The sequence below is a fragment of the Haliotis rubra genome, unplaced genomic scaffold (genome assembly GCF_003918875.1).
Source record: "Haliotis rubra isolate DU_JTF1 unplaced genomic scaffold, ASM391887v1 Scf38, whole genome shotgun sequence".
NCBI classification, from domain to species: Eukaryota; Metazoa; Mollusca; class Gastropoda; order Lepetellida; family Haliotidae; genus Haliotis; species Haliotis rubra.
Genome location: NW_025767057.1, coordinates 2,848,698 through 2,864,674, shown reverse-complemented (window position 1 = coordinate 2,864,674; position 15,977 = coordinate 2,848,698). Strand labels below are relative to the sequence as shown.

The following is a 15,977-nucleotide window of genomic DNA, read 5'->3' as shown; positions in this document are numbered from 1 at the left end:
CTGCTCCATGGTGCGAGTGGGTGGTTCGATCACTGGGTGCATGGTACTTGTTGTCACCCAGCCTGGCACTTGGCATTAGGGAATCAAACAAGGACTAGTGGAATACACATGTTAAGCTGCAGCATGTTATCTCACTGAGCCAGCACTATTAACCAACACTTCTGCTGAGTTACTGATATAGGTTTTTATAAAACTGCTTCAGATGTTATTCAACACAATTACTGGTATACACAATCACAAATATTTATAGCTCTGTGAATCTCAGGGACATCAACTATTTCCATACATCTCTCTGGAGACACTAACATTGCAACATATCAACACACCAATAATCACAATACAGTGAAGAGTATCTAAGTAGGAAGTTAAATACACCAACATTCGGTACAACTGCACCGCAACATGTCTCAGCTAGTTGGATCTCACACAATCTCAGGTGGGGAGTGTAGTATAGTGGCTGAACCCGAAGTATTGGCTTGCCACGGTAAGGACCTGAGTATTAAAAACGTGATGGTCTCTGGAATATTGCTTTAGGCATCTTCACTCACTCTGCCATGCTAATGTTACACCATATGTCCTCTATTTCTCTATAAATTCTCTTCCACTTTGGATAAGCTTAAACCCCCCTCTGAAAGCCAGGCTGTCAACATACACCTGTAATTGACTACAGTAGACAACATCTAGATGTAACTTGATGACAGCTGAGTCACTATGACTGCTTCATCTAACATCATACTATACAGACACATTCAAGCACCTGATAACACACTTCAGAATACACAGGTACAACCCAGTATTATCCTTGACACATCTCCAGGTGAGTCAACAGTGTCGTCACAATTACCAGGTAGAATACTGTGTTCACATCCGTATTTTCAAAACAACCATTGAGGTGTAACCTCTCAGTGAGGTAACATTCCTAAGTGATTCCTCCTCACCTGATATACCACCTAAAGACACTCAGATGTCATGTATTATGTTGGGGACAATGTTGTATGTGAGATTCCTCCTCACCTGAGATACCATCTAAAGACACTCAGATGTCATGTATTATTTTGTGGACAAAGTATGTGAGGTCACATCGAGGTCAGAAAAATCTGACCTGAATGTGTAGTCAACATGCAACAAAGGCAGACATAAAACAAAAGCTGCTCTCAGAATTGATATTCATATACCTTCAGTAAATATACTGAGAAAAACAAATAAAGGAATGCAGGAAAATTCAAACATTCCTTTAATATTTTCCAGTTTTCATCACCAGCTTTCAATAGCACTCTGGGAGGAAGTCTGAGAATAAATAAAGGAACACTGCCATGAAGTGGTGTTCCTTTATTTGTTTCCCTCAGTATATATTGAGGAAACAAAAGAATTGGTTCTAAAATAAAATGATTTGAACAAAATAGGTCTTATACAGCAGGTAGCCGGAGCATGTGAAGTGCTATTAAAAAACGTGACGTAATGCCGGCGGATATTACGTGGCTCTAAGCTTAGCTGCACGTGAGGCAAGTTGGTAACGTAAGTGGAAGTGAATTCAAGCGCGGGAATTAGATGGTTGACAAAATCAAAACAATGGAGAGGTTAGAAATTGGAACGAAACGGTAACGCAGCCCATAACACCATGCACTGAAAAAGTGTATTAAGTGAGAACTTCCTGCTGTATATTGACACGACACAAGACAGCTCTAACAGTGTTAGAGAGAAGTGTCAACTATAATAGTGTTATTTTATTTTATTTTGTTTGGTTACCTTGTGAAATGACATGTATTTCTCTTCTGTTAGGACAGGAACACCATGCATTTTCCTAGTTGTGTAGACTGTTGGATTTTCAGTTGCACAATTGACATACAAGTTGTTATGGCTAACTGTCCTTTGAGCTTCGATTGTATGTGTATTCAAAACAGCTGTGAGATACACGCGGGGTGCTGTCATGTCATGATTAGTCTCTGAATATATATAATTTTCATTGTAAGAAACAAACCCATTTAAATTGAAAAGGAGGAAGGCAGACTATGTCATGATATACATTTCAGAATACAGCTGTAAACTAGCAAAACAGGAATTTATACTGCTAAAACATGCAAATGCTAATATACTATACTCAACAGAAGTTAAGGCACACATAATTATTTCATATGTCTATAGATACAATGTATAGACATTGTTCAAAACAGTAAACATAGACATTCTTGTTTTTTAAAGTATTCATGTGAAGGAAAAGATTTTAAAATCCCAGTAAACATTTTTCAAATAATGGAATCGTTCATATGTTCCCATATATTTTTCTTGTTTTCAGGTGAACTGGACCAGCTCCATGGCATGGGGACTATAAATCAAAACTTCACTCTACCGTCAGTCTCAAGTGTGTGGTTTAGCACAGTGCAATATCTCACCAAACAAACAGGTCAATGTGACATGACAGTATATTTCAAAGATTCACTTAATGTGCACCACCATCTCACCTGCTGACATCAGTTAACACTAAAATGGACCATGTGTACTGTTATCAGAATCTTACCCTGAATCAGACCACACCTACCCTGATATATAATGATATCAGACCACATCTACCCTGATATTAACTGACACCAGACCACATCTATTCTGATATATACTGACACAAGACCATATCTACCCTGATATATACTGACACCAGACCACATCTACTCTGATATATACTGACACCAGACCACATCTACCCTGATATATAATGATATCAGACCACATCTACCCTGATATTAACTGACACCAGACCACATCTATTCTGATATATACTGACACAAGACCATATCTACCCTGATATATACTGACACCAGACCACATCTACTCTGATATATACTGACACCAGACCACATCTACCCTATATACTGACACCAGACATCTACCCTGATATATACTGACACCAGACCACATCTACCCTGATATATACTGTCACCAGACCACTTCTACCCTGATATATACTGACTCAAGACCACATCTATTCTGATATATACTGACACCAGACCTCATCTACCCTGATATATACTGACACCAGACCACATCTAACCTGATATATACTGACTCAAGACCACATCTACCCTGATATATACTGACACCAGACATCTACCCTGATATATACTGACACCAGACATCTACCCTGATATATACTGACACCAGACCACATCTACCTTGATACACTGACTCAAGACCACGTCCACCCTGATATATACTGACACCAGACCACATCTACCCTGATATAAACTGACACCTGACCACATCTACCCTGATATATACTGACTCCAGACCACATCTACCCTGATATGAGACACCAGACCACATCTGCCCTGATAAATATGGACACACAGACATTGACATATATTTACGTTCCAACTTTTCAGAAGACAACAACATGTACATGGGCGTCAGCTTCCACGACACCACCTTTAACTAAATATGGTGGACAATTGGTGTATACAACATCCACTTGGGACACATTGATCATGATGTTTGCAGAGACTATTTAAACATGCAAATACAGCCCTTCAACAGACATAAACTGGGTAGAACTGAGTTGGACTGTATTGAAATCAAGACTGGCCCAACATTCAAACATTAATATTTAATGGGAGAGAAAACAGATTATACACGAGATATGATGGTGCCAGGATTTAACTACTACCGGTAAACGTGAAGTACATGTCATTTGCATAGGAGTCGAAGGAGTGAATGATCTATTCGAGAACGTTTCGAGAATAGCTAGCTTGGTTCCACTTCAACAGTGTGACCTTAGCACTAATACCATCATAGTGTCTATATCTAACATAACCATCATCACCATCACCACCATCACCATCATCATCATCATCATCATCATCGTCATCCTCATCATCATCATGGCGATAGTTTTATGCAACAGGCAACTGGGTTTCTGCAATGCCCCAAGTTTTCAGAATACTGTTGAAATTATTCTTGTCATTTGGGCTCAACCAACATTTTATTATTGAGCAAGATATACAGACAGGTAGTTTACAGTAATGCAAACAAGCAGAATGATTGATTATTTTGGAGTTACTGGGCTTGCATACTTAATACTGGTATTTGCTCAGGGATTACTTGTCTGGCTTGTTATTGAATGCACATGACTAACAAACACCAAGCTTAATACTTTTGCAGATGTAATTTGGTATTATTTTTTGCATTATACTTTAAAAATCATCCAAACTCAGTACTTAAAATTGCCCAAAATGTCAAACAGGGAATATTTCTTCCAATCAGCTGCTTAAAACTATGCAATCACAATCATTACCTGTGCACTAGTATTGGGAATCAGAAACCAAATCCACTACTGATTATCGGAAGACTTGTGGTGAACAATTATCAATTACAATCGAAATATATACATTTTTAATGTAATCACCAATTTTAGGGTTTTCCCCACATTTTTTTATAATAATTTTTAAAACTAATACTGTCATGCAATGAAATGCATGCATGCAAGAAAGACACTGGAATTGTAATTAAACAATAAAAGTGGTTAAAATTTAAATATTTATCAGTATATCTCATTACGTTCACAATAGATGTATTCATAGACAGGTTACAGTAATATTTACCTTAGTGATGAATATGAAACTATGATTACAGAACGCATAGCTTTACACTGCTGAGTGTATGTTCATATGTGAATATTCGTCAAATTTAATGGTTGGTTTACTTCATTCAAGTGTGTTATACAAAACAACAAATTTCTGATTAATTGAACGATGTTTTTTACAATCGATAATTATTTTTAATCCTTCTTTCGGTCGATATTCAGTTATACTATTCACACTTTGCTAAATATCAGATCATTGATTCAACAGAAAACTATGATGTGGCTGTTTGCCTGAAGAAGGGTCACCATACTATCATTTATCCAGATATAAATGGATAAAATTTCATATTACAAATCTATGTTTAAGTAAAGTGTGGAATTTTTGTGATCCTTAGCAAAGTGTGAGTAGCATATTTTGATCATCGGAACACCACTACTATACACCTATGGAAAAAACCCAAGTCACAGTGTCCTAGCAGTGTCTATGTCCCTACTGAAGCTGCAGATACTGAGTCTGTAGTAGACGGATTATGACATTCGTTCTTGTAGGAAGGAACAGCTGTAATTCTCAGAGAGAGTGAGTATGGTTTTACGCTGCTTTTAGCAATATTCCAGCAATATCACGGCGGGGCACACCAGAAATGGGCTTCACACATTGTACCCATGTGGGGAATCGAACCCGGGTCTTCGGCGTGACAAGCGAACGCTTTAACCGCTAGTCTACCCTACAGCCCCTGGAATTCTCAGAAAATTGTTCCATAGACATGTATTACACAGTTGTAGCATTCATAATGAGAAAAAACATCTAAATATCTTTCTGATTACAAAACAACTTGTAACATCATGAGCTATGATAATTAGTATGTAACACTGTTTTCACACACACAGTCACCTGACATCATGGGATTTCATCTGAACCATAAAATAGAAATATTCAGCGTCACTCTGTCACATAACCTAGTGATATGAATAACTGTGAATTCACATAACTGCAGTACTGACATACAAGAATATATACTGGTGAGTCATTCTAAACCAATATATATCCTCAACTGGAAGAAGAAAATCGTAACACATGACTTCTTTGGAGAATCATATCAAAACATTTGGTTGTGATATCTAAGTATGTTTAATGCAGATGTTGAAAATGCATTGAATTTGGCACACAAAACACTCGGTGAAGCATGCATACTGAAGATATTTATACATTCAATTATGTTTGCATTGACATTCCGTGTGGACAAAAGTTACTCCACATTGAATCTCAGGTGACCTGTATAGGACATTACACCTTCTGTAGGACACATTCATGACGTGACATATCCCATATAAATCAAGGTGTAATACCTGTCTGCTTAGCTATCATTTTTACATAAACATGGGACTCCGCTTTTCTTAAGCCAGGAATTCTGCTGTATGGGGAATGATTCCAGAACTTTAAACAAACAAAGTTCCTCTTTTCAACAACATTGAACATATTCAAACTCATCTTCGGTTATCAAGGGCATAATATATCTCTTCCTTTAGGATAAAAACCTTGGACCAATTTGACACAATAGTTTTGTTATGGAAGTCATTTCTTATGCTCTCTTATCACAACCTTGTATCAGAATTTCTTAAGCTCATGTAATTTAAATGATCAGATTTCTAAGCATTGAAAATTTCAAAACTGGATCAAAATAAAACTATGTGCAACTGGGTCCAGGGTAGCTATGGTAACAGAATGGAGCAATAATACACTGGATCATCCAAGATGATTCAAACAAGGAAATTATTTAGTTGATAACATCATACTGTTTTCAATACATACTTTGGACACAGACACTTAATTTGGACCCCCATTTTTCAGATGATTCTGAGGGGCGGTGGGATAGCCTAGTGGGAAAAGCGTTCGCTTGTCACGCTGAAGATCTGGGTCCGATTCCCCATGAACTGGTAATGTAAAGCCCATTTCTGAGGTCCCCGCCGTGATATTGCTGCAATATTGCTAAAAGTGGCGTAAAACTAAACTCACTCACACACTCAGATGGTTGTGCTAGGTGAAGTGAGGTACAATGGGGGGTTTATGGCATGTTCAAGACGGTGGCACTTATACTGTGCCGTGTAGGAGTCTACTTGTGTCCAAGGTTTTATAGTGCTAGCTGTCTGAGGTATCATGCTTCAGTGGTACATGGATACCCCACACACTTCAATACAGTCAATCTGATCTGAACCAAGCAAGTACCTGTTTTTAACACGGCAGGTGATAAATATAAAAAATAGAACTCTTGTAAATTATGTCAAAACATAGCATCAAACAAGGGCAGAGTGAATCATCTTTGTTTTCTAGTTTTGATTTAGGTCACAGCGAGTTCCACTAACCACCTGATTGACCCATCCCTCCACAAGCCTGATTGCACTATACAGGAGCATGCATGACATATATACCATTCTCCTACAAGAACACGATCCATAACTAAAAGCCATACAATCACAACCAGCATAGGAATTTGCATAAAGTTTCCTACTAATTAGGTTTTACAAAAGAGTTTCTAATTGCTACTGTAACATTATGGCATTTTCTGGGAATAAATCCATAGTAACTGATTAACCCTTTTAAACTTAAATGTAATGTAAGGTCATATTTAGAATTAAAGCCACACTTACTAATATAACCCTATCAATTAACAAAGAAATCAACTCATAACAAAATGTTAAATCTTAAATTTAAAACAAATTTTACTTGTAGATACAGACATAAACACTGAGATAGTCAAAAGAATATATCTTAGAATAATGTTGCTTGCATCTTTTGGGAGCAGTGTATCCAGGAGTAGCATATAAAACATGCATTACTTTGTGAGTGAGTTTAGTTTTAAACCACTTTTAGCAACATTCCAGCAATATCACAGTGGGGGACACCAGAAATGGGCTTTACACATCGTACCCATTTGGGGAATCAAACCCAGGTCTTCAGCGTGACAATGGAACGCTTCAGCCACTAGGCTACCCTACTGCCCCAGCATCACTTTGTGGTTTGTACCCCCCAATAAAGTAGAGGCCAGGCTAGCTATTCTCGAAACTTCGTAAGCCTAACGAACTTCTTAAGCCCATTCTTAACACATTGGCTACGATCAAAGTTAAGAATTCTTAGGGCTACGAACGTTTCGAGAATAAGGGCCCTGGTCCTGTCGGAGGTTCATCAAGAAATGATGTGGATACTGAAAAACACACATTTTTTTCTTTTCATATGACCATAGTTAATAAGAAATGGCAGATTAACTATATTTGTATGACAAAATTGGTGTTATCTTACTTCAGTAGAGTAGCATACTAGCATTGTGGGATTCAACTTCATTTTACCCGTGAAGGTCCGGGTTAGAATATTGAGCATCTAACCCATGCTTGGGGTGGTCAGGCTCGCTCACTTGGTTGACACATGTCATCGGTTCCCAATTGCGCAGATCCATGCTCATGTTGTTGATCAATGGATTGTCTGGTCCAGACTCGATTATTTACAGACCGCCGCCATATAGCTGCAATATTGCTGAGAGCAGCGTAAAACAAAACTCACTCACTCAACTTCATTTGGACACATACAGGGTTCATACACTCTTAGACTGACCTAACACTACATTAACAAACATTACAACAAAATAACAAACTTCACTAAGTTAATTCAAATTTTGGTTTAAGTAAGAGTTTAGTTGTCACGTTATGTAACCAGGAAAAAACAATTGTATACAAATTAATTTTCAATGACTTCATAACATTTTTATATTTTCCAAATCTGTACCTGGACTGGGGTACTCAGACTAAAATTTCATGAATTTTTCTAGATTTTACGACCCTGAGAAATCCTGCACATGATGTATGCATTGAGACAACAAAAAATGAGCTCCATATATATCTTGTGTCTCCATTCCTGCAATGTGACACAATTATTATACTCATGTCACCTGGTAATAGAGATACTTAAAACTGTGGAGATGAGAAATGGGGTATTTCTAACGCTCTAGGGGTAATGCAGATCTACTGATCCTGTATTATAGATGAGGTGTATTAATTGGTCTAGCCTGATTTATGTAATACATGTAATATGGAGGTATATTTCAAACTGGTCATAAATACTCATGAATCATACCATATTTCTGTAATAATTGCTCCAGGCACTTGATGAAAGGTGGCACTCATCAGAGCACTGAGCAGTACAGAACAAACTGACATCAGTGGATCTACAGGACTTCAATAATGGCCACCAGGCAATTTCCCTTTTATATCCTACTGTTTTTTTGTGAATAATCTGCAATACTCACAACCAGCTAATCACTGTCATATATATTTTCGGGCTGTGTAGACTTGTAAAGATTACAAATTGGTCTAGAAGTCAGGGCTGATTATTGGAACAGGGCCATAACACGGTGACCATTTCTGGATAAATAAACATCAATAAAATGTTCGGGAAATATTGTTTATGGATAGTATGACTGTTTTGTGTCATATGTATTCATGATGTTCAATTTGATATAAAACCAGCAGCAATACATCCGTTTTATGTGAAGAGGAAAAAATGGATTCATGTCCTCAATTTCCGATGTGCTTACAATATAAGTAGAAATCAACAAGTGATCATTGAGTACATTTAGTGACGTATTGACAAACGAGGCGTGTCTGACAATTGCTGTAGACAACAATATTGATTCATTGATTGTGCCATTTCTAAACATGACACACATTAGAAAACATAGCATTATTAATAACTGAAATATGAAAATTTCAATTTCACCTAACTCCTGGTTTTCCTGTTACTTATTCAGAAGAGTCAGGATTATTCAGTGTGTGTTTACACGATGACTCAGTGATATCGTAACATCTTACTTCATGTTAAACATCCCTGATCTAATAATCTCAAATGACCCCTAAACTAATGAATAAGGTATTGACTCGTGCTATTTGACTTCACCCCAAGTGGTCAGCAATATATCCTCACTCATCCGCAAAATTTACATCAGTTCAAGGACCGTTCAACAACCTGTCAATTGTACCTGCAATAACACCTGTAACAGATAAGCCGTAACAATCTAAATGGTCCCTCACCTGTATTGCTCCTGCCCAGCAAAGCCAGAATAATACCCATTTTGGGTTCCTGAAGCGTTGACAGCAGCTGGGTATGAATGGTCCCCATCCACACGACCCCCCATCATCATCAGGGGTGTTTTTCTGGACATAGGTCTGCTCATCAGCGGGAGACACGGCATTCTTCGAGTCGGCCATGGTCCCTTCCATGGCTGTGTAATCCACAACGGGGCGTGCTTTAAGCTTGGTCATGGTGAGCGATCTAGGTCAGGTTACTCAAGCGGCAATTTGACAGGTAGACTTCAGGTGAGATATAGATGAGCTTTCTTACTTAGTAAACATTGCACCAACTAATCACTTATGTCGTCACATCTATTTGACATGAATACATTGTATTTCATCACATGTATACATTGTATATCATCACATGTAGTCTGTGTCGGTGAACATATATTGTATTTCATCACATGTATACATTGTATCATCATCACATGTATACATTGTATTGTCATCACATGTAATACATTGTATTTCATCACATGTATACACATTGTATATCATCACATGTATACATTGTATTTCATCATATATCATCACATGTATATTGTATTTCATCACATGTATACATTGTATTTCATCACATGTATACATTGTATACATGAACACATTGTATTTCATCACATGTATACATTGTATTGTATTGTATTGTATATAATTACACATTGTATTTCATCACATGTATACATTGTATATCATCACATGTATACATTGTATTTGTTATCACAGGTATACATTGTACTTTTCATCACATGTATACATTGTATTTCATCACATGTATACATTGTATATCATCACATGTATACATTGTATTTGTTATCATTACATGTATACATTGTATTTCATCACATGTATACATTGTATATCATCACATGTATACATTGTATTTGTTATCACATGTATACATTGTACTTTTCATCACATGTATACATTGTATTTCATCACATGTATACATTGTATATCATCACATGTACACATTGTATACATTGTATATCATCACATGTACACATTGTACTTTTCATCAAATGTATATATTGTATTTCATCACATGTATACATTGTATTTCACCACATGTATACGTTGTATGTACCTCATGTATACATTGTATTTCACCACATGTATACGTTGTATTTTATCGCACACATTTATCTACAGTCATCAGACCAGTATACAATATATCAGATTGATCAACATTTACTTACATGTCCAATGATCACACCACTAACAGTATGATTGTCAGGTGTATATATCTGATGTCATGAACATTTACAAACACAATGCTACTGTTAAATGATTACAACGGTATGTTGGTTGATTGGTTTGTTGTTTAACGCCGTATCAACGGTATGTAAATGATGCAAGGCATAGAGTGTTATGTAATAAAATACATCAGATCATTATGACATTAAAAAACAGTACAATTCTACAGTCACGTTCAGATATGTGAACGACATGGCATTATAGTTTAAACATATTCACTAAAAACGCTTCTGTGTCAGTCAACAAGCCATAATGATATTTCGAACCAAATCTGATTGAATATATAGCAATATAATGGGAAAACTGTACAGGTACACCTGAATGAAAAACAAGGAGATTTTCTGTCAGTCATATCTGAGTTCTGGTGTTGTGCATGTAACTTTACAAAATAAATAACAGGTAAAATGGCAATCCATAAAAACATTTTTAAAAACAGTTGTTTGTATGACAGATTAACTGAGTATGATCAAATGTATGCATATTTGAAGGTACCGTTTGTATATGCATACAGATATTCCATACATATTTATACATGTTTGAGGCTGAAACAAGACTCATGTTTCTTTACATGGTCTTCATAAATCTTACATCAAGCTCAATACATAACATCAGTCCATATCATAAATCTAAAACCTTAATATTTCTGATATCTTAATCTCAAAATATTTGTATAGCAACAAGTAAATCTATAATTTATGTGTCAGGTCATGTATCCTATTACAGATATCTGATAAACAGTTGTACATGTCAACAGGCCTGTGTGGAGTTTTCTCATTTAGTGACACATAACAAGGCTGTTAAAATATGACCTGCACATGTAACAAGAGAGCAGTATGTCAACATGACCCTATGGAGTAAGTGAGTGAGTGATAGAATGAGTGATAGAGTAAGTGATAGAGTGAGTGATAGAGTGAGTGAGTGATAAAGTGAGTGATAGAGTGAATGATAGAGTGAATGATAGAGTGAATGATAGAGTGAGTGATAGAGTGAGTGATAGAGTAAGTGATAGAGTGAATGAGTGAGTGAACATGTGACACTCAAATTGTTTAATCTACATCATTTGGGGTCTTGTTGAACTAAGAAGAACCTTAGTCATATCGCTGATTATCAAACTTCCTACAGGAAACCGAATGTGATCCATACACAAAACATGGCCATACAAAGCTACCCGGGGAAAATCCCATATCCATTCATTGGGTTTTAATTCTCATACACAAAGCAATGGAAAGAATTGAAAGAGCAGGTACATATAAACTACAAGAGTGTCATGAGTCTTGAGAAAACTAGGTACATCATGGAATACACAACGGTTAGTGTTTGTTGGGAATAATAGGACACTCTAGTACAACAATTGGTACCTGAAACCATGTTTTGTCATTGATAATATTACACAGATTTTCAAAAACAACCCTAACCATGAAGGTGACTTTACAAGTTACTTCACTAACATCTCATACTGTCATCTTAATGTGTGAGAGGAAAGTCTGAATAAACCCCCTCCTGTTTAATGTCGCACTTAGTAAAACACAGATTTGTTGATGACAAACCTAGCATAGTTTTATTGAATTGGAATTCATGACAAACATATCCTGACTTTGCCAAAGGGATGTAACTTTGGACAGAAAATTGCAGGCATTCAATCACTTGGCTACTGCCTGTAGCAGGGGTGCTCATGAACTCACGCAGCTGATGTAAATATTGCTGCATCAATGGTTTCATCATTTGTAATGTACATGTCCAAAACAAAATTATACCACAGTTCATGTTACTAGAAGTGCGGTGAAGTATCCTTCCAATATATAGAAAATGTGTCGGGAGCTTTAGCAATGACGACTGAAAACCAGATATTTTGAAAGTGAATTACGCCATTCCACATCTTTGTGCAACACCTTTCAGACATTCGTTATTACACGTTTGCAGTGGACATATAATCCACACTGGCAACCAGATGTTTCTGACTGTATTACTGGCTACACTCAAAGACTGTAGCTAAACAAATATACACGTGCATATCATATTCCTAAATGCTGATCCTATCATAAAAAGATTAATTTCATGTTCCTCAGCTTTAACCAAATGATGAGATAGCAAGTGCTCATATCTAAAGCTTAAATATAAACAGCCAATTTCCTCTCCAAACAGAATGAGTTGAATTTCTTTTAGATTTGTTTTTCCATAAATATTTACACGTGAAGTGAAATGTGGTCAGGATTTTAACCTCGGTGTCGAAAGCAGGCGTAACTTGAGCTCATGTATTACGTAAGTCCAGCCAAATGTTTGTGTTTTGCAGATGGGCCTTTTTTTATGATTGCAATGTAACACAACAGGAGCCCATTTTGTGAATTGTTTGAGTGGCATTCTAGAAGTTCATGACCAGGTGACCAAACTTGATGGATGACCAACTTCTTTATGTTCACAATAGCGACATTTCGGTGTAGCTTCTTATATATACTGGCATATGCTTGAAAATGGTATAAGAAGCCATACTAAAATGTCGGTATTGTGAAAATACAGAAGTTGATCATCAAAATTATTTTGTCATCTCTAGCTCATTTTGCATTGCAATATTCCTACAGTATTGTGTTGGGGGAAACCAAACTTGGCATCATGCATTATAACCATGTGAGGAATCAAATTCTGGCCTTCAGCATCACGAATGAGCTCATTATCCACAGGGCAACACTGACACCTCTTAAATACCATAGAAATGTAGTGAGTGAGTGAGTTAAGATTTTATGTCACATCGGCAGTACTTCAGCCATCTTGTGAATAACCACAGAATGTAAGCCTGATTAACTTAACCATATGATTAAATAAGTAAAACAATAGAATATGAATTTTTAAAAATAAAAACAAATATACAAAGATGACACAAGAACCGAACCATGTGTTTCATTTAGCCTTTTGCAGATTGAAATAAATAAGTAACACACAGACAGTTTGCTTAATATTTATGATCTCAAGATACATGTGTCAAATACAACTTTAATAAAACACATTTAAGTGTGCATGCAGCTGCAGGTGCTTGCTGCAACATGGTACACTCCTGCCCCATCATGTGACACCACTACAACATCACCTGTTGGGGTTGATACCCACCAACAGGCTGTCCTGATAAAGTCATAACGTTATATTCTCACTCTGCACATCAACATTTAATGTAAGGCTACATCACGGTATATCAAGGAGACCAATTTCTTCACCACTTATTATGTAAAGCGTCATGGAGATAAACAGTTTGGATAAATATTGCTCATGCAACTGGAGAACATAAAATATGGCTTTTAATGCTGCATAATGTCCATTTCAGGCCCTTCATCTTTAGTTGGCTAATACAGAAACAGGTGTTGAATTACTGTGGGCTGTGACTTGAAGCTGTCTATATATTGTATAACTGAAATGTGTGGATGATTCAAGTAGTCTGAATGGTTCAATAATGTTGTCTGAATGCTTTCATAGTTTGTTTCTGAATGGTTCAATAATGTCTAAATGTTTTCACAGTGCTGTCAGAATGGTTCAATAATGTTGTCTAAATGTTTTCACAGTGTTGTCAGAATGGTTCAATAATGTTGTCTGAATGGTACAATAGTAATATCAGGATGGTTCCATAGTGTTGTCGGAATGGTACAATAGTAATGTCAGGATGGTTCCATAGTGTTGTCAGAATGGTACAATAGTAATGTCAGGATGGTTCCATAGTGTTGTCAGAATGGTACAATAGTAATGTCAGGATGGTTCCATAGTGTTGTCAGAATGGTACAATAGTAATGTCAGGATGGTTCCATAGTGTTGTCAGAATGGTACAATAGTAATGTCAGGATGGTTCCATCGTGTTGTCAGAATGGTACAATAGTAATATCAGGATGGTTCCATAGTGTTGTCGGAATGGTGCAATAGTAATTTCAGGATGGTTCCATAGTGTTGTCGGAATGGTGCAATAGTAATGTCAGGATGGTTCCATAGAGTTGTCAGGAGAGTTCAATAACATGATGCCTGTACTTAAACTTACCTAACATGTTAGTTAACTACAAAACACCATACATCAAACTATCCAGTAAATACCGCAAATACAAAACTTCCCTGAATCAGTCAAGTGAACCACAGGTCATCCACCATCACCATCAGCATGTGGCCGGCATGTAGCACTGTCACATACTGCTTCTCCTGTTTGTAATGCAAGTACATTGACTGACGGAAACAGGAGAATATGAGAGGTCTTCCCAGACTGTCACCTGACTAAAGTGAGTGAGTGAGTGAGTGAGTGAGTGAGTGAGTGAGTGAGTGAGTGAGTGAGTGAGTGAGTGAGTGAGTGAGTGAGTGAGTGAGTGAGTGAGTGAGTGAGTGAGTGAGTGAGTGAGTGAGTGAGTGAGTGAGTGAGTGAGAGTGAGTGAGTGAGTGAGTGAGTGAGTGAGTGAGAGAGAGAGAGACCGGTTCAACACTGCTTTGTATAGTATACAGCTTAACAGTGCACTGTATTGCGGTGTAATGACATCACATTTCTACAATGGTATGATCTGTGATGTTGGGCCTATGTATAGTCTCACCAACCAACCATTAGGCTTAATTAATCAAAATGTTTTTGTATAATGACACTCAGTCATAAACACGGTCAAATGCTTGAACAAAGATTGGGTCACGATTGAAATTTTGTTTTACCTTATAATTCAAGATCATATTGGGTCACAAGAAGAAAAGCTTAAGTAAACTATATGAACAAGCTTTTCAAACTGATATCCTAAATTCTTATATTGTATGCTGTACAGTGCATTTGTCTTTCAGTTAACCATCTCTAATATTCCATGTGCTCCTACATCCTGACGGAATGACCTTCCACCGAGAAGTGAGCCTCGACCAGTCCAGCATGCAGCCAAGTGGTAGGTCGTCTTTTGTGTTACAGTGTTGATAAACATGGAGGATAATTTGTACTGAATAAACTATAAACTTGCAGCTTGAAAACCAGGATCTGTTTGACAGCATATGAACCAATCCCCCAAAGTCAGTATGTGGCAATTTAAGGATGAGCCGACAACCCTAC

The 15,977-nt window shown here is 37.0% G+C and overlaps 1 protein-coding gene and 1 long non-coding RNA gene across 2 annotated transcripts in view; one reads left to right on the top strand and one right to left on the bottom strand.

The window, feature by feature from the left end:
* The window catches only part of LOC124286261 (solute carrier organic anion transporter family member 4A1-like), a 49,241-nt gene extending 39,248 nt beyond the window's left edge, over positions 1 to 9,993 (bottom strand). The window contains exon 1 of the mRNA XM_046722607.1: positions 9,647 to 9,993. Coding sequence (XP_046578563.1) covers positions 9,647 to 9,877 — 231 coding nt within the window. The 5' untranslated portion in view covers positions 9,878 to 9,993. The remainder of the gene's footprint in view (positions 1 to 9,646) is intronic.
* Positions 1,427 to 4,446, top strand: LOC124286262. Its single transcript, XR_006900993.1, has 3 exons — positions 1,427 to 1,598; positions 2,294 to 2,401; positions 3,375 to 4,446. It is a non-coding gene; the product is annotated as an uncharacterized LOC124286262 (long non-coding RNA).
* Positions 9,994 to 15,977: the final 5,984 nt, after the last annotated feature.